The 22,376-nt window shown below is 38.8% G+C and overlaps 1 protein-coding gene across 1 annotated transcript in view; it reads left to right on the forward strand.

Moving 5' to 3' along the window:
• MEIKIN (meiotic kinetochore factor) overlaps positions 1-22,376 on the forward strand; it is a 139,566-nt gene that overhangs the window by 68,098 nt on the left and 49,092 nt on the right. Inside the window, exon 11 of the mRNA XM_027970580.3 lies at positions 4,097-4,216. Coding sequence (XP_027826381.2) covers positions 4,097-4,216 — 120 coding nt within the window. The remainder of the gene's footprint in view (positions 1-4,096; positions 4,217-22,376) is intronic.

The following is a 22,376-nucleotide window of genomic DNA, read 5'->3' on the forward strand; positions in this document are numbered from 1 at the left end:
AAGCAGAGTGACAATATACAGCCTTGATGAACTCCTTTTCCTGTTTAGAACCAGTCTGTTCTTCCATGTCCAGTTCTAACTGTTGCTTCCTGACCTGCATACAGATTTCTCAAGAGGCAGATTAGGTGGTCTGGTATTCCCATCTCTAAGAATTTTCCACAGTTTATTGTGATCCACACAGTCAAAGGCTTTGGCATAGTCAATAAAGCAGAAATAGATGTTTTTCTGGAACTCTCTTGCTTTTTCCATGATCCAGCGGATGTTGGCAATTTGATCTCTGGTTCCTCTGCCTTTTCTAAAACCAGCTTGAACATCAGGAAGTTCACAGTTCATGTACTGCTGAAGCCTGGCTTGGAGAATTTTGAGCATTACTTTACTAGCATGTGAGATGAGTGCAACTGTGCAGTAGTTTGAACATTGTTTGGCATTGCCTTTCTTTGGGACTGGAATGAAAACTGACCTTTTCCAGTCCTGTGGCCACTGCTGAGTTTTCCAAATTTGCTGGCATATTAAGTGCAGCACTTTCACAGCATCATCTTTCAGGATTTGAAGCAGCTCAACTGGAATTCCATCACCTCCACTTGCTTTGTTCGTAGCGATGCTTTCCAAGGCCCACTTGACTTCACATTCCAGGATGTCTTGCTCTAGATTAGTGATCACACCATCATGATTATCTGGGTTGTGAAGATCTTTTTTGTACAGTTCTTCTGTGTATGTTTGCCACCTCTTCTTAATATCTTCTGCTTCTGTTAGGTCCCTACCATTTCTGTCCTTTATTGAGCCCATCTTTGCATGAAATGTTCCCTTGGTATCTCTAATTTTCTTGAAGAGATCTCTAGTCTTTCCCATTCTGTTCTTTTCCTCTATTTCTTTGCATTGATCGCTGAAGAAGGCTTTCTTATCTCTTCTTGCTATTCTTTGGAACTCTGCATTCAGATGCTTATATCTTTCCTTTTCTCCTTTGCTTCTCGCCTCTCTTTTCACAGCTATTTGTAAGGGCTCTCCCCCTTAGCAGTCACTTATCATTCCTCCCATCTCATCCTCTAGCTTCTAGAAGATACTAATCTACTTTCTGTCTCTTTAAAGTTTGCTTATTGTGGCTGTTCCATATAAATTGTATCATATAGTATGTGGCTTTTTGTGTCTAATTGCTTTCACTTACCATAATATTTTTAAGATTCACCCATGTTACAGCATTTATCAGTATTTTGTTTATTTATGGCTGAATAACATCTCATATAAAGGTTATACCACATTTTATTTACTAATTCATCAGTTTATGGGTATTTGAATGTATAGCAGTGCTATGAGTGTTCATTGACAAGTCTTTGTGTGGATATACGTTTTCAGTTTTCTTGGGTGTATACCTAGAAGTAGAAGTTGAATTAATGGGTTACATGGTAACTGTAAATTTAACATGTTTTTTTGATGGACTTTTAGAAACAGCTTTATTGAGGTTCAGTTCTCCTATTTAAAGTATAAAATGTTTTTTAGTATATACACAAATGTATACCATCATCACCCCAGTCAATTTAGAACATTTTTATCACCTCACAAAAAAAAAACCCCATTCCTTTTAACCATTGCCATTTTCACTTTATTCTTCCATCCCACTATCTGATCCCAAGCAACCACTAATCCACTTTTTATTTCAATAGATTTCCTAGATATTTGTTCACATTTATGTGAATAAAATCATATGTAGCCTTTTGTGACTAACTTCTCTTAGTTTAGCATATTTTCAAGGTTAGTATATACCAGTACTTTCCTTTTTGTGGCCTAATAATAGTAATGTATTCATGGCCATTTGAGTTGTTTCTGCCTTTGAACTATTATTAATAGTGAGGAGCTATAAACATTCAGATACAACTTTTGTGTGGATGTGTGTTTTCATTTCTCATGAGCATATAGCTAGAAGTAAAATTGCCAGAGTTATATGGTGACTCTGTGGTTAATAATTAGAAGTTTGATAGACTGTTTTCCAAAGTGGTTGAACAATTTTACATTCCCAGCAGCAGTAGGAGTGTCTTGATTGTCTGTATTCTTACCAACACTTACTATCATCCATCTTTTGGCATGTGAAGTAGTATCGCATTGTGATTTTGCAATAGAGCTTATTGGCCTTACATATACATATATCTTCTTCGGAGAAATGTCTACTCAGATTCTCTGCCATTTAAAGTTAGGCTATTAGTCTTTTTATTGTTGAGTTGTAAATGTTATTTATATGTTCCAGATACTAGACCCTTATCAGATAAATAATTTTCAAATGTTTTCTCCCATTTTGTAGGTAAATATTTAGTGTCTTTTAATAAATGAAAATACTTTTGAGAGCACTTAATGGCTTGACATTTTAAGGTCTACATTTTTTTTCTTTTTTTATTGAATGAGTCTATTTGCCCTTTGGTTTATTCCATAGCTTGCTGCCACCAAATGAGTCATTTAGATTCCCCTCAATTCCAAGCTGTCATTCCTTGGCTGGCTTCCCTGAAAGGAGGCTAGTTAACTCAAGGGCTTCTAAGGATTTTCATTTTCTAGGGTCTCACTTTCAGGTGACCTTCTTAACACTGTTTCAAAATACACATTGATAGGTCTCAAGTTGTTCTGTCTCCCTACGAGGAAGAGGAGCTGGGCAAGGGCAGATGCCCCCAATCCCCACCCAGTCAGTCGATAATTCACTCTGGGCACTCATACATGTAGTATAGCCTAGGTTCAGGCCAGATATTACTCTAGTCAGATCTGGAGTGTCAACATGACAGAGCTTCTTGAAATCCAAAACTAAGGAGTATGGATCATGAATTTGGCTTTAAATATTTTTATTTTGATGTAGAAATATGTGGTAAGTTGAGAAACCTGATAATGATATGGGTATGGTGCTCTGGAACAAGGTACAGATTTAAAAATCTCTAGTGTACAATGGTAGGCAAAAAGAAGGCAAAGGCAGAACACTGAGGAAGGCTAACAGTTAAGGGAAGATCAGGGAAATTAGTCCATGAGGCGTAGTTGCTGGGTAGGTGAATTTCATTTAGGGGGCTTCCCTGGTGGCTCAGAGGTTAAAGCATCTGCCTCCAATGCGGGAGACCCGGGTTCGATCCCTGGGTCAGGAAGATCCCCTGGAGAAGGAAATGGTAACCCACTCCAGTATTCTTGCCTGGAGCAGTTCAGTCACTCTGTCTTGTCCGACTCTTTGTGACCCCATGAACTGCAGCATGCCGGGCCTCCCTGTCCATCACCAGCTCCCGGAGTTTACCCAAACTCATGCCCATTGAGTCAGTGATGCCATCCAGCCATCTCATCCTGTTGTCCCCTTCTGCTCCTGACTTCAATCTTTTCCAACATCAGGGTCTTTTCAAATGAGTCAGGTCTTTGCATCAGGTGGCCAAAATACTGGAGTTTCAGCTTTAACATTTGTCCTTCCAATGAACACCCAGGACCAATTTCCCTTAGGATGGCCTGGTTGGATCTCCTTGCAGTCCAAGGGACTCTCAAGAGTCTTCTCCAACACCACAGTTCAAAAACATCAATTCTTCTGCTCTCAGCCCTCTTTATAGTCCAACTCTCACATCCATACATGACCACTGGAAGAACCATAGCCTTGACTAGACAGACCTTTGTTGACAAATGTCTCTGCTTTTTAATATGCTGTCTAGGTTGGTCATAATCTTCCTTCTGGGGAGTAAGTGTCTTTTAATTTCATGGCTGCAATTGCCATCTGCAGTGATTTTGGAACCCCCAAAATAAAGTCTGTTACTGTTTCCACTGTTTTCGCATCTATTTGCCATGAAGTGATGGGACCACTTGATATGTATAAATTAAGTGATATTTTAGCAAATGAAAATTCTTATTTAAAAATAATTTTAAAGCTAAAGAACTTTGTATTATTCTTTATAGATTCATTTGTTCCCAGTTAAACATGCATCTTTTGAAGAGGTATTTCTAAATATCAGCAATTATATTAATTCAGATCAAATTATTCATATGTCAAGCTCACAAGAAAATCATTCAATTGAGAGAGTAATTCAACTTTTCCTTGGTTACTTAAAAATGATTGTTTTGCAGTATTGTACTTCTACAAGAGTAATGTATTCTCTTATAGATTGATTTGTCCTCAGTGCAAAAAGCATCTTTTGAAGAACTATTTCCAAATGTCAGCACTTATGTTAATTCAAATGAAATTGTTCCTGTGTCAACTTTGCAAGACAGTTCTTCAAATGAGGTAGTACTTTCAAATTTTCCTTCACTTACTAAAAGAAATAATTACTTTTATATTGGATACTTTGTATATGAGATACTTTAAGAGATCTGTAACTCAGTTGAGGCTAACATCATCTACATGTGGAGTCAGCTATCAGATATAATTCCAAATAAAGGATATTAGGCTGTCACTTTGCGTCATCAAGACCTAGGAATATAAAAAACCCAGAGGAAATAGTATTATCCTACTTGGATCCCAAACTCAGTATGTCTGTGCATAGAAATTGTTGACATCAACTTAGTTGTGTTAGCAAGAATATATGGAAGTACTAATAAAATTCATAACTCTTAAGAGCCATGGCCGGGGGGATGGGGGGATGGGAGTAAAGAGAGAGGATGACTGGAAAAAGAGAGGAGAACAGAAGAGAGAGAGGGGGAGAGAGAGAGAGAGAAAGAGACAGAAAAAAGCGAGAGAGGGCAGACAAGAGAGACAGAAAGAATAAGACAAGAAAAGGGCAGAGAGATGAAGAAATAAAAATGCAGAACTTAGGAATGGGTAGTAGTTTATTGTAGCTAGACCCCAGTGTGACCCTAAAGTGAAGATGGGGATGCAGATGGTGAGGAAAAAGCTAGAGATGAAATTGTAGAGATAAGGAGAGGCCAACATTAAAGATGGTCTTATAATCCTTGTTAAGGAATTTGGTGCTAAAGCTGAAAGTCCAGTACTTTGGCCACCTCATGCGAAGAGTTGACTCATTGGAAAAGACTCTGATGCTGGGAGGGATTGGGGGCAGGAGGAGAAGGGGATGACTGAGGATGAGATGGCTGGATGGCATCACTGACTTGATGGACGTGAGTCTGAGTGAACTCCAGGAGTTAGTGATGGACAGGGAGGCCTGGCGTGCTGCAATTCATGGGGTCGCAAGGAGTCGGACACGACTGAGCAACTGAACTGAACTGAACTGAACTGAAGGAATTTGGATTTTTTCTGGAGGGGCTGCTGGTAAGAGCTTGTAAACAAGAGATATAAATGTTCTTGTATAAAGTTTATTTTGGCTCCCAGGGTGGAGAAAGGCTGAGACTAGAGGCAACTTGAAGGATAATCTTCCAGAGAAAGGAAGAGAAAGAAAGAATATAGGATAAGAGGCTTAAGGATATTAAAAAGGGTTTAAAATAGGAGTTTAGGGGAATGGAAGAACTAGGGAAACCCAAGATTATAGCCCATTGCTGAGAGCCTTTTTGAGACTGGGAACTCTTGCTTTAAAAAAAAATACTCTTTGTGAGCCATGATATAATTGATATACAATGAGCTACACATATTTAAAGTGTACAATTTAAATTTCTTACATATATGAGCACCCTAGAAACCATCAGCAGAATCAAGATAGTGAAAATATTCATCACCAAAAGTTGACATTGGTATGGTGGTGGTTTAGTCATTAAGTCATATCTGACTCTTGTGACCCATAGATGGTAGCCAACCAGATTCCGCTGTTCATGGGATTTCCCAGGCAAGAATACTGGAGTGGTTTGCCATTTCTTTCTCCAGGGGATCTTCCCAACCCAGGGATCGAATCTGGGTCTCCTGTATTGCAGGCGGTCTCCTATATTGCATGCGTTTTCTTTACCAACTGAGCCACCAGGAAAGCCTGGTATTGATATACACAATCATATTTACAAAGCGGAAATAGAGACACAGACATAGAGAACAAGCCTATGGATACCAAGGGGAAAAGAGAGGAACTGAGTGAATTGGGAATTTAGGATTGACATAGATATACTATTGATGAAGAAGTGAAGTCTCTCAGTCATGTCCAACTCTTTGCGACCCCATGGACTGTAGCTTACAAGGCTCCTCTGTCTGTTTAATTTTCCATGCAAGAGTACTGGAGTGGGTTGCCATTTCCTTCTCCAGGGGATCTTCCTGTCCCAGGGATCAAACCTAGGTCTCCCACATTGCAGACAGATGCTTTACGGTCTGAGCCACCAGGGAAGCCCATACTAGTGATACCATATATAATAGATAACTAATGAGAACCTTCTGTATAGCCCAGGGAACTCTACTCAATGCTGTATGGTGATCTAAATGGGAAGAAAATCCAAAAAATGGAATATATCTATATATATAGCTGATTCACTTTGATGTACAGTAGACACTGACACAATATTATAAAGTGACTATACTCTAATAAAAGTTAAAAAAAGTTTTCCTGTATATAAAAAAGATTGTATATCTTTGTTATATAAAGATTGTATTCATCTTTGAAACCACTACCACAATCAAGATAGTGAAAATATTCATCTCCAGAAGTTTCCTCCTATAATATTACAGTTTCTTTCTTCATGCACCCCAAGCAACTACTTATCTAGTTACTGTCATAACAGATTGGATTTTGGAGTCCTTCAAGAAAGGAGAGTTTTTTTATTTTTAAGTCTGACTTCTTTCACTCAGCATAGCTATTTTGAGATTCAGCCATGTTGTTGAGTATATCAATCAGTTTCAGTTCAGTCGCTCAGTCGTATCTGACTCTTTGTGACCCCATGGACTGCAGCACGCCAGGCATCCCTGTCCATCACCAACTCCCAGTGTTTACTCAAGCTCATGTTCATTGAGTCAGTGATGCCATTCAACCATCTCATCCCTTGTTGTCCCCTTCTCCTCCCACCTTCAATCGTTCCCAGCATCAGGGTCTTTTCCAATGAGTCAGTTCTTCACATCAGGTGGCCAAAGGATTGGAGTTTCAGCTTCAGCATCAGTCCTTCCAATGAATATTCAGCAATGATTTCCTTTTGGATGGACTGGTTGGATCTCCTTGCTGTCCAGACTCTCAACAATCTTCTCCAACACCACAGTTCAAAAGCATCAATTCTTTGGCACTCAGCTTTCTTTATAGTCCAACTCGCATATCCATACATGACTATGGGAAAAACCATAGCCTTGACTAGATGGACCTTTGTTGGCAAAGTAATATATCTGCTTTTTAATATGCTGTCTAGGTTGGTCATAACTTTTCTTCCAAGGAGTAAGTGTCTTTTAATTTCATGGCTGCAGTCACCATCTGAAGTGATTGTGGACCCCAAATAGTAAAGTCTGTCACTCTTTCCACTGTTTCCCCATCTATTTCCCATGAAGTGATGGGACTGGATGCCATGATCTTAGTTTTCTGAATGTTGAGTTTTAAGCCAACTTTTTCACTCTTGTCTTTCACTTTCATCAAGAGGCTGTTTAGTTTTTCTTCCCTTTCTGCCATAAGGGTGGTGTCATCTGCATATCTGAGGTGATTGATGTTTCTCCTGGCAATCTTGATTCCAGCTTGTGCTCATCCAGTCCAGCATTTCTCATGATGTACTCTGCATATGAGTTAAAGAAGCAGGGTGACAGTATACAACCTTTATGTACTTCTTTCTCATTTTGGAACCAGTCTGTTGTTTCATGTCCAGTTTTAACTATAGATTCTTGACCTACATACAGTTCTCAGGAACCAGCTCAGGTGATCTGGTATCCATTTCTTAAAGAATTTTCCACATTTTGTTGTGTATCAGTTTGTTGTGTTTGATTGTATGAATAGTTTGTTCCTTTTAATTGCTAAATACTTCATTGCATGGTATACCATAATTTATTTACCCATTCATCTATTTATGAACATTTAGATTATTTAGCTGCTGGGAACATTTCAGTGAAGTATTTGTATTAACAAAGAATCTCTCCATAATCAAACTTTAGTGAGGCTATCCTGAGCTCTCTTCTAAACTAGGCCTTGACCTTGGGCTTCCATGTCCATCCTTGAATATGATTTTAGCAAGAATTCTGCTCACCAGTTTACAGAAAGTCCTCCACCTCTGATACCTGATCATTCTGGCTGCCTTTAGCATGCTGGCATATTAAGTCTAATTCAGTTCCTGGACCCAGTTTCAATGAGTGTATTGATGGGAAGGGTTTTCCCACACTTAACAACAAGCAACCTCCAGGCACCAGCTGGGTATCCTAGAAAGTGAAAGTGAAAGTCGCTCAATTGTATCCTACTGTTTGTGGCCCCTTGGGCTATACAGTCCATGGAATTCTCCAGGCCAGAATATTGGAGTGGGCAGCCTTTCCCTTCTCCAGGGGATCTTCCCAACCCAAGGATTGAACCCAAGTCTTCTACATTGCTGTGGATGAAATTCAACCCAATTCTGACACTATCTATCCAGAAATAGCAACAGATTCCACAGGTAAAGGGCTCTGTCCTATAGGAACACCTTATACTTCAGACACCAATTCCAAGCCCAGGTTTTTACCTGTGTTTCTGACAGGCTGGCTATAAATTGGAGGTTCCCATGACCTGTCTCCCGAGACTTCAGACTCCAGTCACAAGTCCTTTACTTCTAACTTACTGGCTGTAAATCAGAAGTTCCCACAACTCTCTCCTTGGGTTTGATTAATTTTCTATAGTGGCTCATAGAACTCAGAAAAACGTTTTACTCACTAAATTACTGGTTTATTTTAAAAGGATATGATTCAGGAACAGCCAGATAGACGAGGTGCGTAGAGCAAAGTATCGTGGAAGGGTGCAGAGGTTCCATGCTTTCTCTTGGAGTGCCATTCTCCCCAATCTCACCAACCAAGATGCTCTTTGAACCTTGTCCTTTTGGAATTTTATGGAGACTTCATTGCATAGTCATGATTGATTAAATCAGTGGTCATTGGTGATTCATTCAACCTCTAGCTACTTTCTCCTCCCTTATGAAAAGATGTTATGGTACGGGCCTGAAAGTCCCAATCCTCTAATTACATAGATGGTTTCCCTCACAACCAGCCCCTATCTTAACTATAGTTTGAAAGTCACTCTATTAATGTAACAAAAGACACCTCATTTCTCTTATCACCTAGGGAATTTCAGCTCTATGCCAGAAATGGGGGCAAAGATCAAATATATATTTCCTATCATAAATCATAGTATCTTAGATCAGTTTAGCAAGAATCACCTTACCTTTGATGTCTCTCCTCTTAGCAGTTTCCCCATCCTCTGGCGCTTTCATTGTTCATTGGCTTTAAATCCCTAGCTATCTTTGCTGTATTTGGAGTTGGACACAACCTCTCTCTGCTATTGCAATACCACTATTGCAAGTTTTGTATAAAACTTTCCTTATTGTTTTAGTAAGTGTTATAATACACACTCTTTTACACTATGGGTATAGATTTTCTTTCCTCTTGGATAAATACCTAAAAGTGGAAATTGCCAAGCTGTTTTCCAAGTAGTTATACCATCTTACATTTCTACTAGCAGTGTTTGAAACTTGTTTCTTTACATGTGACACTTAGTATGGCCAGTCTTTTAATCTGAACCATTCTAATAGATATGAAGTGATATCGTAATATGATTTTAATTTATATTTCCCTAAGGACTAATGATGTTAATCACTTTTTGATGTACTTATTTTGGAAAAGGAAATGGCAACCCACTCCAGTATTCTTTCCTGGAGAATCCCATGGACAGAGGTGCCTGGTGGGCTGCTGTCCATAGGGTTGCACAGAGTCGGACACAACTGAAGTGACTTAGCATGCATGCATGCATTGGAGAATGAAATGGCAACCCACTCCCATATTCTTGCCTGGAGAATCCCAGGGACAGAGGAACCTGGTGGGCTGCCGTCTGTGGGGTCACACAGAGTCGGACACGACTGAAGCGACATAGTAGGTACTTATTTGATATCTGCATATCCTTTTTGGTGATATATCTGTTCCAATATTTTGTCTATTTAAAAAATTATTTGATTTTCTCATTGTAGAATTTTTAGAGTTCTTTGCGTATTCTGGATGCAAATCCTTTATGAGATATATGCTTTGAAGAATATTCTTCCAGTGGGCGCCTTGTCTTTTCAAACTATTTCTACCGTCTTCTTAAAAAAAAAAAAAACACCTTAATGTAGTATATTTTACATATAATAAAACTTACCCACTTAAAGTTTTACAATTAAATGATTTTTTGTAAATTTAGAGAGTTTAAGCATCACCATATGTCAGTTTTAGAACATTTTTTTACCCACAATAAGATCCCTTATGCCCATTTACACTTAAGCCCCGTTCTCAGCCCCAGGCAAATACTGATCTACTTTATGTCTCTTGAGTTTCCTTTTCTGGGCATTTCATATAAGTGGAATCATATAATATGTAATTGCTTGTGAAATAGTTTGAAGAACATAAGTTTTTAACTTTGATGAAGTCCAACTTGTCACTTTGTTATTGGGATATGCCTTTGTTGTCATATCTGAGAAATCTTTGCCTAACCCAGGGTTACAAAGGTCTTCTGTGGTTTCTTCTAGAAGTTTCTTAAAGTTTTACATTTTTGTCTATGAGTTAATTTTATTAAATGATGTAAGATATGGATTCAAGTTCTTTTTTTTTATATTGACATTCAATTATTCTAGCACCATTTATGAAAATGCTATCCTTTCTTCACTATATTGCCTTTGCCCCTTTGCTGACAAAAAGTTATCCATATATATGTATGGGTTTCTGTCTGGATTCTCTATATCATTTCATTCATCTACTTGTCTATCTTTATACCAGTACCATGCAGTATTGAATAATGTGACACTATAGTAATTCTTGATATCAGATAGTATTAGCTGTCTACTTTGTTATTCTTTTTCAGTTGGTTTGGCTTTTAGGTCCTTTGCACTTGTATATGAATTTTAGGATCAGCTTGTCAATCTTTACAAAAAAAACACAAGAAACTCTAATGGGATTTTGATTTGGATTGCGTTGAATCTATAGGTTAGTTTGAGGATAATTGACATCGTAACAAGACTGAGTTTCCTATCTTAAGAAAAAAGGACATCTGTCCATTTTATTTAGGTCTTTTTTAATACCTTAAAATTTTTACTGTACAGGTCACTATTCCCACCTGATGTCATTATTTCTCACCTAATTTTAATATTTCATATTTTTATGCTATTAATTTCTATTTCTCACTATTCATTGCTAACATATAGAGATATACCTTTTTTTTGTATTTTTATTTTTATTTTTATTTTTTTAAATTTTAATATCTTTAATTCTTACATGCGTTCCCAAACATGAACCCCCCTCCCACCTCCCTCCCCATAACATCTCTCTGGGTCATCCCCATGCACCAGCCCCAAGCATGCTGCAACCTGCATCAGACATAGACTGGCGATTCAATTCTTACATGATAGTATACATGTTAGAATGTCATTCTCCCAAATCATCCCACCCTCTCCCTCTCCCTCTGAGTCCAAAGGTCCGTTATACACATCTGTGTCTCTTTCCCTGTCTTGCGTACAGGGTCGTCATTGCCATCTTCCTAAATTCCATATATATGTGTTAGTATACTGTATTGGTGTTTTTCTTTCTGGCTTACTTCACTCTGTATAATCGGCTCCAGTGAGATATACCTTTTTATAAAATGATTCCTTTTTTATTTTTTTAACTTTTTATTTTATATTGGGGTGTAGCCGATTAATAATGTTGTGATAGCTTCAAGTGAACAGTGAAGGGACTCAGCCATACATACACATGTATCCATTCTCTCCCCAAATTCCCCTCCCATCCAACTGATTCCTTTTTTAAAAAAATTATGTATTTTTGTTTGCACTGGGTCTTTGTTGCTGCCCAGGTGTTTTCTAGTTGCAATGAGTGGTGTCTACTCTTTGTTGAAGTGCACATACTTCTCATCACAGAGACTTCTCTTCTCACAGACACAGGTCTTAGGGATGTGGGCTTCAGTAGCCGCAGCATGAGTCTCAGTAGTTGTGGCTTGCAGGCTCTAGAGCGTGGTCTCAAAAATTGTGGCACATCGGCTTGAGTTGCTCTGTGCTCTGAGCACTGAGCTTGAGTTGCTCAGTTGCTCTGAGACATGTGGAATCTTCCTGAACCAGGGATTGAACCCCTGTCCCTTGCATTGGCAGGCAAATTCTTATCCACTGCACCACCAAGAAGTCCAATAAATATATCTTTTTGTTTGTTGATCTTTATATTAGTCTTCTTGGACTACCATAACAAAATACAATAGGAGGGGGATTAAACAACAGAAGTTTACTTTTTCAAAGTTTTAGAGGCCAGGAAGTCCACAACCAAACTGCTGGCCTATTCATTTCCTGGTAGGGCTCTTTTCTTGTCTTGTAGGTGACCACCATCTTGCTATGACTTCACATGACCTTTTCTCTCCACGCAAAGAAAGAGAGGGCTCTGGTATTTCTTTCTTAAATGAGGGCACCAGATCTCTCAGATTGGGCCTAACCTTTATGAACTCATGTCATCCTCTCATAGACTCTATCTCCAAATACAATCTCATTGAAGGTTATGACTTGAACATATAAACTTTGGAGGGACACAAACACTCATTTCATGATAAAGATATTGTAAACTTGCTAATCTTAATTATTAGCTCTAGTAGTATTTCCCCCTAAAGTTTCTGTTTGACCATAGGCAATTACATCATCTGTAAATAAAAACAGTTGTACTTCTTCCTTTCCAATATGGATGCCTTTTGTTTTTTCTTACATAATTGCACTGATTCCATCCTCCTGTACAATGTTGAAAGAGAGCTGTAAGGAGAGCAGACATGCTTGCCTTGTTTCTGTATTTTGATGAAAAGCATTTAGTAGTTCACTCTTACGTATGATATTATCTGTAGGTTTTCTGTATATTTTCTCTTAGTTTGGGGAAGTTACCTTCTATTCCTAATATGCTTGAGGAGTTTATCAGAAATAGATGCTAGATTTTGCCAAATATAGCTTTGTGTCTGTTAAGGTGATTGTAGGGTTTTTCTTGTTCAGTTTGTTAATATGGTGAATTGATGATTGCAAATTGAATATAATGTATTGATTAATGTTCTAGTGTTAAGCCAACTCTGCATCCTGAAGTAAACCCTATTTGGTTGTAATGTATTCTTCTTTTTATATATTGTTGGATTTGATTTGCTTCAATTTTTGCATCAGTGTTCATGATGGTCTGTAGTTTTCTCTTAAAGTGTATGCAGTGTTGCCTGGAAAACCCCATGGATGGAGGAGCCTGGTGGGCTGCAGTCCATGGGGTCGCTAAGAGTCGGACAGGACTGAGCGAGTTCACTTTCACTTTCACTTTCATGCCTTGGAGAAGGAAATGGCAACCCACTCCAGTGTTCTTGCCTGGAGAATCCCAGGGACGGCGGAGCCTGGTGGGCTGCCGTCTATGGGGTTACACAGAGTCGGACACGACTTAAGCGACTTAGCAGCAGCATTGAAATGTGTATATTATCATATGTGAAGTGGATTGCCGGTCCAGGTTCGATGCATGAGACAGGGCGCTCAGGACGGGTACACTGGGATGACCCTGGGGGATGGAATGGGGAAGGAGGTGGGAGGGGGATTCTGGATGGGGAACACATGTGTGCCTGTGGCTGATTCATGTGGATGTTTGGCGAAAACCACTACAATATTGTAAAGTAATTAGCTTCCAATTAAAATTAATTAATTAAAAAAATAAAGTGTATGTCTGGGTTTGGTGTCAGAGTAATGATTAAGCTCATAAAACAAGTTGGAAAGTATTTATTCCTCTTCAGTTTTCTGGAGAAGAGATAGTATTATTTCTGTCTTAAATTATTTTTGTTCGGCGGAATTCACTATTGAAGCCATATAGGCCTGGAATTTTCTTTGTTGTAAAGAAATGTTACAATTACTACCTTTTTCTGGAGGAGGGCATGGTTACCCACTCTAGTATTCTTGCCTGGAGAATCCCATGGACAGAAGAGCCTGGTGGGCTACAGTCCATATGGTCACAAAGGGTCAGACACGGCTAAAGCGACTTAGCATGAATAACCTCTTTAGGGCTATTCAACTTATCTCTTTCTTCTTGAGAAAACTTTGGTAGTTTGTGTATTTCAAGGAATTTGTCCATTTCCTGTAAATTTATTGTCAAATATTTATAATATTCTCCTATTATTCTTTAATATATGGGCATCTGTAGTGATATAATCTTTCTCATTCCTGGTATTGATAATTTATGTCTTCTCTCTCTTTTTTCTGAGCAATCTGGTTTCTGCTCTGATGTTATTTTTTTTAGTCTGTTTAGTTTAGGTTTAATTAGCTCTTCTCTTTTTACTTTTTTAAGATGAAAGCTGAGGTCATTGATATGAGACCTTTCTTCTTTTCTAATATAGTAGTTTTAATGCTGAGCTTGCCTGGTAGCTCAGCTGGTAAAGAATCCACCTGCAGTGCAGGAGATCCCAGTTCAATTCCTGGATTGGGAAGATCCTCTGAAGAAGGGACAGGCTACCCACTCCAGTATTCATGGGCTTCCCTATGGCTCAAGCGGGAAAGGATCCACCTTTCAATGTGGGAGACCTGGGTTCGATCCCTGGGTTGAGAAGATTCCCTGGAGGAGGGCATGGCAACCCACTCCAGTGTTCTTGCCTGGAGAATCCCCATGGACAGAGGAGCCTGGCAGACTATAGTCCATGGGGTTGCAAAGAGTTGGACATGACTGAGTGACTAAGCACAGCACAGTTTACTTCAACTATACATTTACTTCAACTACTGCTCAGATGCATCCCACAAGTTTTGACACAATGTGTTTTCATTTTCATGCAGTTCAAATACTTCCCATTTTCCCTATGTATTTATTCTTTCATCCTCGGGCCATTTAAAAGTGTGCTATTATATAAGTATCTGAAAATTTTCCAGAGGTATTTCTGTTACAGATTTTAAATTTCATTCCATGGTGATCTGAGACTATACTTTATATGCCTAGATTCCTTTTAAATTTGTTGTTTTTGTTCAGTTGCTAAGTCATGTCCAACTCTGCCACCCCATGGACTGCAGCACATCAGGCTTCCCTGTCCTTCACCATTTCCCGGAATTTGCTCAAACTCATGTCCGTTCAATCAGTGATGCCATACAACCATCTCATCCTCTGTCACCCGCTTCTCATTCTGCCCTCAATCCTTCCCAGCATCAGGGTCTTTTCCAATGAGTCAGCTCTTTGTATCAGGTGGCCACAGTATTGGAGCTTCTGTTTCAGCATCAGTCTTTTCAGTGAATATTCAGGGTTGATTTCCTTTAGGATTGACTGGTTTGATCTCCTTGTTGTTCAAGGGACTCTCAAGAATCTTTTCCAGCACCACAGTTCAAAAGCATCCATTTTTTGGTGCTTAGCCTCCTTTATGTACCAAATCTCACATCTGTACATGACTATTGGAAAAATCATACTTTGACTAGATGGACCTTTGTCAGCAAAGTGATGTCTCTGCTTTTTAATATACTGTATAGGTTTGTCATAGCTTTTCTTCCAAGGAGCAAGCATCTTTTAATTTCATGGCTGCAGTCTCCATCCACAGTGATTTTGGAGCCCAGAGAATGAAATCTGTCACTATTTCCATTTTTTCTCCATCTGTTTGCCATAAAGTGTTGAGATATGTTTTATAACCCATATGGTTTATTTTGGTGAATGTTCTGTGTATGTGAGAATCATGTGTATTCTGCTTTTGTTGGGTAAAGTGGTCTATGAATGTCAATCAGTTGGGTTGATTGGTAGTGATGTTCAAGTAGACTATATCCTTTGCCTACTTGGTCTATTGATTACTAAGAGATGTTGAAATCTCTTACTGTAATGGTAGATTTGTCTCTTTCTCCTTTTAGTCCTATCCTTTTTTGTTTCACATGTAAAATATGTGAATATTTTATATGTGAAAAATGTTTTATATATGAAACAAAACCTCTGTTACTAGATGAATAAACATTTGAGAGTGGTTAGGATTATTATATCCTCTTGATTAATTCATCCTGTTTATCATGAAAGGTCTTATTTATCCCTGGTAATATTCTTTGCATAGAAATCTCCTTTGTCTGAAGTTAATATAGCTACTCTAGCTTTCTTTTGACTGTTGTTAACATGGTGTCTATTTTTGTATCTTTTTACTTTAAATTGTTTTTTAGAAAAGTTTTACTTTTATAGCAAAATTGAGAGGAAAATTCAGTGAACTCTCACATATTTGCTATTCCCACACATGCATAGCCATAATTATTATTAATATCATTCATCAGAACGTACATTTTAAAATCACGAATGAGCCCATATTAACATATCATAGTCATCCAAAGTCCATAGTTTAAATTAGACTTCATTCATGGTGTTGTATATTCTATGGGTTTGGACAAAAGTATAAGAATATTGTAGGTATACATCAGAGGTATTGCAGGTTCAGTCCCAGACCACAGCAGTAAAGTGAATATCACAATAAAGTGAGTTACACAAATTTTTTGGTTTCATGGTGTATATAAAATTATGTTTATAATATACAGTAGTCATTTAAGTATGCAATAGCTTTCTGTGTGTGTTAGTTGCTCAGTTGTGTCCAACTCTTTGCGACCCCATGGACTGTAGCCCACCAGGCTCCTCTGTTCACAAAATTCTCCAGGCAAGCATATTGGAGTAGGTTGCCATTTCATCCTCCAGGGGATCTTCCTGACCCAAGGATCAAACCTGGGTCTCCCACATTGTGGGCAGATTCTTTACCATCTAAGCCACCAGGGAAGTCCCGCAATTGTTTTATGTATCTTAATTAAAAAGTTGTTCAGTCACTAAGTCACATCCAGCTCTTTGCAACCCCATGGACTGCAGCACACCAGTCTCTTCTGTCCTCCACTATTTTCCGGAGTTTGCTCAAATTCATGTCCATTTGTCAGTGATGATATCTAACCATCTCATCCTCTGCCACCTCCTCCTTTTGCCTTTAATCTTTCCCAACATCACACTCTTCTCCAATGAGTCAGCCTTTCACATCAGGTGGCCAAAATATTGGAGCGTCAGCTTCATCAACAGTCCTTCCAATGACTATTCAGGGTTCATTTCCTTTATTATTGACTAATTTGATCTCCTTGCAGTCTAAGAGACTCTCAAGAGTCTTCTCTAGTACCACAATTTGAAAGCATCAATTCTTTGGCATTCAGCTTTCTTTATGGTAATTCAACTCTCACATTTGTACAAGACTACTGGAAAAATCATAGCTTTCACTATACAGAACTTTGTCTACAAAGTGATATTTCTGCTTTTTAATATGTTGTCTAGGTTTGTCATAGCTTTCCTCCCAAGGAGCAAGCATCTTTGAATTTAATGGCTGCAAAAAGAATTTTATTGGCCAAAAATGACAAAACAATTGTAATAGTAACATCAATGGTCACTGATCACCATAACAAATATAATAATAATGAAAACATTTGAAAAATTTGTGAATTACCAAAATGTGACACACAGACATCATGTAAGCAAATGCTATTGGATAATGGTGCCAAAAGACTTGCTAAATAGAGGGTCACCACAAAACTTCAATTTGTAAAAAAAAATTTATATATAGTACTAGCAAAATGCAGTAAAGCAGGAAGCAATAAAACTAGGTATTCTGTAATTATAATATCAGAGATAATCATGATGGTGTGATCACTCACCTAGAGCCAGACATACTGTAATGTGAAGTCAAGTGGGCCTTAGGAAGCATCACTACAAACAAAGCTAGTGGAGGTGATGGAATTCCAGTTGAGCTGTTTCAAATCCTAGAAGATAATGCTGTGAAAGTGCTGCACTCAGCATGCCAGCAGATTTGGAAAACTCAGCAGTGGCCATAGGACTGGAAAAGGTCAGTTTTCATTCCAATTCCAAAGAAAGGCAATGCCAAAGAATGCTCAAACTACCACACAATTGCACTCATCTCACACGCTAGTAAAGTAATGATCAAAATTCTCCAAGCCAGGCTTCAGCAGTACATGAACCGTGAACTTCCAGATGTTCAAGCTGGTTTTAGAAAAGGCAGAGGAACCAGAGATCAAATTGCCAACATCCTCTGGATCATCGACAAAGCAAGAGAGTTCCAGAAAAACATCTATTTCTGCTTTACTGACTATGCCAAAGCCTTTGACTGTGTGGATCACAATAAACTGTGGGAAATTCTGAAAGAGATGGGAATACAGACCACCTGACCTGCCTCTTGAGAACCCTATATGCAGGTCAGGAAGGAACAGTTAGAACTGGACATGGAACAACAGGTTCCAAATAGGAAAAGGAGGACATCAAGGCTGTATGTTATCACCCTGCTTATTTAACTTCTATGCAGAATACATCATGAGAAGCGCTGGGCTGGAGGAAGCACAAGCTGGAATCAAGATTGCCAGGAAAAATATCAATAACCTCAGATATGCAGATGATACCACCCTTATGGCAGAAAGTGAAGAGGAACTAAAAAGCCTCTTGATGAAAGTGAAAGTGGAGAGTGAAAAAGTTGGCTTAAAGCTCAACATTCAGAAAACGAAAATCATGGCATCTGGTCCCATCACTTCATGGGAAATAGATGGGGAAATAGTGGAAACAGTGTCAGACTTTATTTTTTTGGGCTCCAAAATCACTGCAGATGGTGACTGCAGTCATGAAATTAAAAGATGCTTAGTCCTTGGAAGGAGAGTTATGACCAACCTAGATAGCATATTCAAAAGCAGAGACATTACTTTGCCAACATAGGTCCATCTAGTCAAGGTTATAGTTTTTCCAGTGGTCATGTATGGATGTGAGAGTTGGACTGTGAGGAAAGCTGAGTGCTGAAGAATTGATGCTTTTGAGCTGTGGTGTTGGAGAAGACTCTTGAGAGTCCCTTGGACTGCAAGGAGATCCAACCAATCCATTCTGAAGGAGATCAACCCTGGGATTTCCTTGGAAGGAATGATGCTAAGGCTGAAACTCCAATACTTTGGCCACCTCATGTGAAGTGTTGACTCATTGGAAAAGACTCTGATGCTGGGAAGGATTGGGGGCAGGAGGATAAGGGGATGACAGAGGATGAGATGGCTGGATGGCATCACTGACTCGATGGATGTGCGTCTGAGTGAACTCCTGGAGTTGGTGATGGACAGGGAGGCCTGGCGTGCTGTGATTCATGGGGTCACAAAGAGTCGGACACGACTGAGCGACTGAACTGAACTGAACTGATGGCTCCGTGGTAAAGAATCTGCCTGCTAATGCAAGAGACAGGTGTTCAACCCCTGGGTTGGGAAGATTCCCTGGAGAAGGAAATGGTATCCCACTCCAGTATTCTTGCCTGGGAAGTCCCATGGACAGAGAGCCTGGCATGGCACAGTCCATGGGGTCGCAAAGAGTCAGACGTGATTTACTGACTAAACAATGGAGCATCACATTAACAGAGTTGTTGGACAAAACTGAGCAACTGAGCATGCATGCGTTAGGATTATACTGGCCTTGGAGAATAAGTTGGGAAGTGTCCCCTCTTTTTCTGTCCTCTAATAAAGATTGTAGAGGATTGGAATACTTTATTCCTTAAATGTTTGGTGTAATTCACTATTGAACTCATCTGGGCCTGATGCTTTCTGTTTTGGAAGGTTGTTACTTATAGATTCAATATCTTAAATAGATATAGGGCTATCCAGGTCATCTGTTTTTTCTCTTGTTCAATCATTGGAAGATTGTACCTTTCAAGAAACTGGTCCATTTCTTTTGAGTTATCAAATGTGTAGGCATAAAGTTGTTCACAGTATTCCTTTCTCATCATTTTAAATTTTGTGGGCTGTATTGTAGTTCTGTCTTCTCTTTCATTTTTGATAGTAATAGTTTGTTTCATTTCTATTTTTTCCTCATTAGCCTATATAGCTTATCAATTTTATTGATCTTTCCAAAGAACTAGCTTTTTTTTTTTTCTTTTTCTCTATTGCTTTTCTCTTTTCAATTTCACTGGGGTTTTTTTGCTTTAATTTTTATCTCTTTTCGTCTACTTACTTTGGACTTAATTTGGTCTTTTTTTCTTTCTATTTTTCTAGGTGGAAACATAGATTCTTTATTTTAGGTCTTTCTTCTTTTCTGATGTGAATATTTAATGCTATCAATTTCCCTCTAAGTACCACTTTTGCTGTATCCCTCAAATTTTGATAGGTTGTGTTTTCATTTTCATTTAGTTCAAAATTGTTTAAAATAGATGTGAGATTTCTTCTTTGACCTGTGTGTTATTTATAAGTGTGTTATTTAATCTCTACGCATTTGAGAATTTTTCAGCTGTCTTTCTGTTACTGATTTCTGGATTCATTCCATTGTGGTCTGTTAGTACATACTATATGATTTCTATCATCTTAAACTTGTTAAAATATGTTTTCTTGCCTTGAATGTGATTTATCTTGGCAAATGTTCTACGTGAACTTGATAAAAATGTTTAACCTGCTGTTGTTGGATGAAATAATCTGTAGATGTTTATTGTATCCAGTTGATTAATGGTGCTATTGAGTTCAACTATGTCTTTACTGATTTTCTGCCTACTGGATCTATTTCTGAGAGAGGATTTTAATCACCAGGTACTATAGTGGATTTATCCATTTCTCCTTTCTGTTCTATCCATTTTTGCCTCATGTTGTTTGATCCTCTTTTGCTGGGTACATACACACTAAGATTTTTTACGTGTTAATGAAGAATTGACTTATTTATCTCAGGTAATGCCAGCTCAACATTCAGAAAACTAAGATCATGGCATCTGGTCCCATCACTTCATAGGAAATAGATGGGGAAACAATGGAAACAGTGTCAGACTTTATTTTTTTGGGCTCCAAAATCACTGCAGATGGTGATTGCAGCCATGAAATTAAAAGATGCTTACTCCTTGGAAGGAAAGTTATGACCAACCTAGATAGCATATTAAAAATGCAGAGACATTACTTTGCCAACATAGGTCCATCTAGTCAAGGCTATAGTCTTTCCTGTGGTCCTGTATGGATGTGAGAGTTGGACTGTGAAGAAAGCTGAGCGCCGAAGAATTGATGCTTTTGAAGTGTGGTGTTGGAGAAGACTCTTGAGAGTCCCTTGGACTGCAAGGAGATCCAACCAGTCCATTCTGAAGGAGATCAGTCCTGGGTGTTCATTGGAAGGACTGATGCTGAGGCTGAAACTCCAATACTTTGGCCACCTCATGTGAAGAGTTGACTCATTGGAAAAGACCTTGATGCTGGGAGGGATTGGGAGCAGGAGGCAAAGAGGATGACAGAGGATGAGATGGCTGGATGGCATCACCGACTTGATGGACATGAGTTTGGGTGAACTCCTGGAGTTGGTGATGTACAGGGAGGCCTGGTGTGCTGTGATTCATGGGGTCCCAAAGAGTCAGACACAACTGAGCGACTGAAATGAACTGAACTGAACTGAATGCCTTACTCTAACCCTTATAACTTTCCTTACTTGAAGTCTTCTTTATCTGTATTAATATAAGTACTCCCACTTTATTTTGATTAGTGTTAGCATGTTATATCTTCCTCCATTTAATTTTTTTTAAATTTTGTTGGAGTATAGTTGATTTACAATGTTGTGTTATTGAATAGTTCCAGGCGCACAGCAAAGTGAATATGTTATACATATATCCACTCATTTTTAGATTCTTTTCCTATATTGGCCATTACAGAGTATTGAATAGAGTTCCCTGTTCTATACAGTAATCCTTATTAGTTATCTGTGTTATATACAGTAGTGTGTATATGTCAATCCCAGTCTTCTCCAGTGTGTTAGTTGCTCACTAGTGCCCGACTCCTGTAGTCCACCAAGCTCCTCTGTCCATGGGACTTTCCAGGCAAGGGTGCTGGAGTGGGTTGTTATTTCCTTCCCCAGGATATCTTCCTGACCTAGGGATTGAACCTGGGTCTTCTGCACTGCAGGCAGATTTACCAACTGAGCTATAAGGGAAGCCATTGTAACCATGTTTATTTTCTATAACTGTATTTGTTTTATAGATAAGTTCATTTCTATTCTTTTTTAGATTCCACATATAAGTGAGATATCATATTTGTATTTGACTTACTTCATTCAGTATGACAGTCTCTAGGTCTATCCATGTTCTTGCAAATAGCATTATAATATTTTGTTCTTTTTATGGCTGAGTAACATTCCTTTGGAGAAGGCAATGGCACCCCACTCCAGTACTCTTGCCTGGAAAATCCCATGGACGGAGGAGCCTGGTAGGCTGCAGTCCATGGGGTCGCAAAGAGTTGGATACGACTGAGTGACTTCACTTTCACTTTTCATTTTCATGCATTGGAGAGGGAAATGGCAACCCATTCCAGTGTTCTTGCCTGGAGAATCCCAGGGACGGGGGAGCCTGGTGGGTTGTCGTCTATGGGGTTGCACAGAGTTAGACATGACTGACGCGACTTAGCAGCAGCAGCAGCAACATTCC

The sequence above is a fragment of the Ovis aries genome, chromosome 5, assembly GCF_016772045.2.
Source record: "Ovis aries strain OAR_USU_Benz2616 breed Rambouillet chromosome 5, ARS-UI_Ramb_v3.0, whole genome shotgun sequence".
Taxonomy (NCBI): domain Eukaryota; kingdom Metazoa; phylum Chordata; class Mammalia; order Artiodactyla; family Bovidae; genus Ovis; species Ovis aries.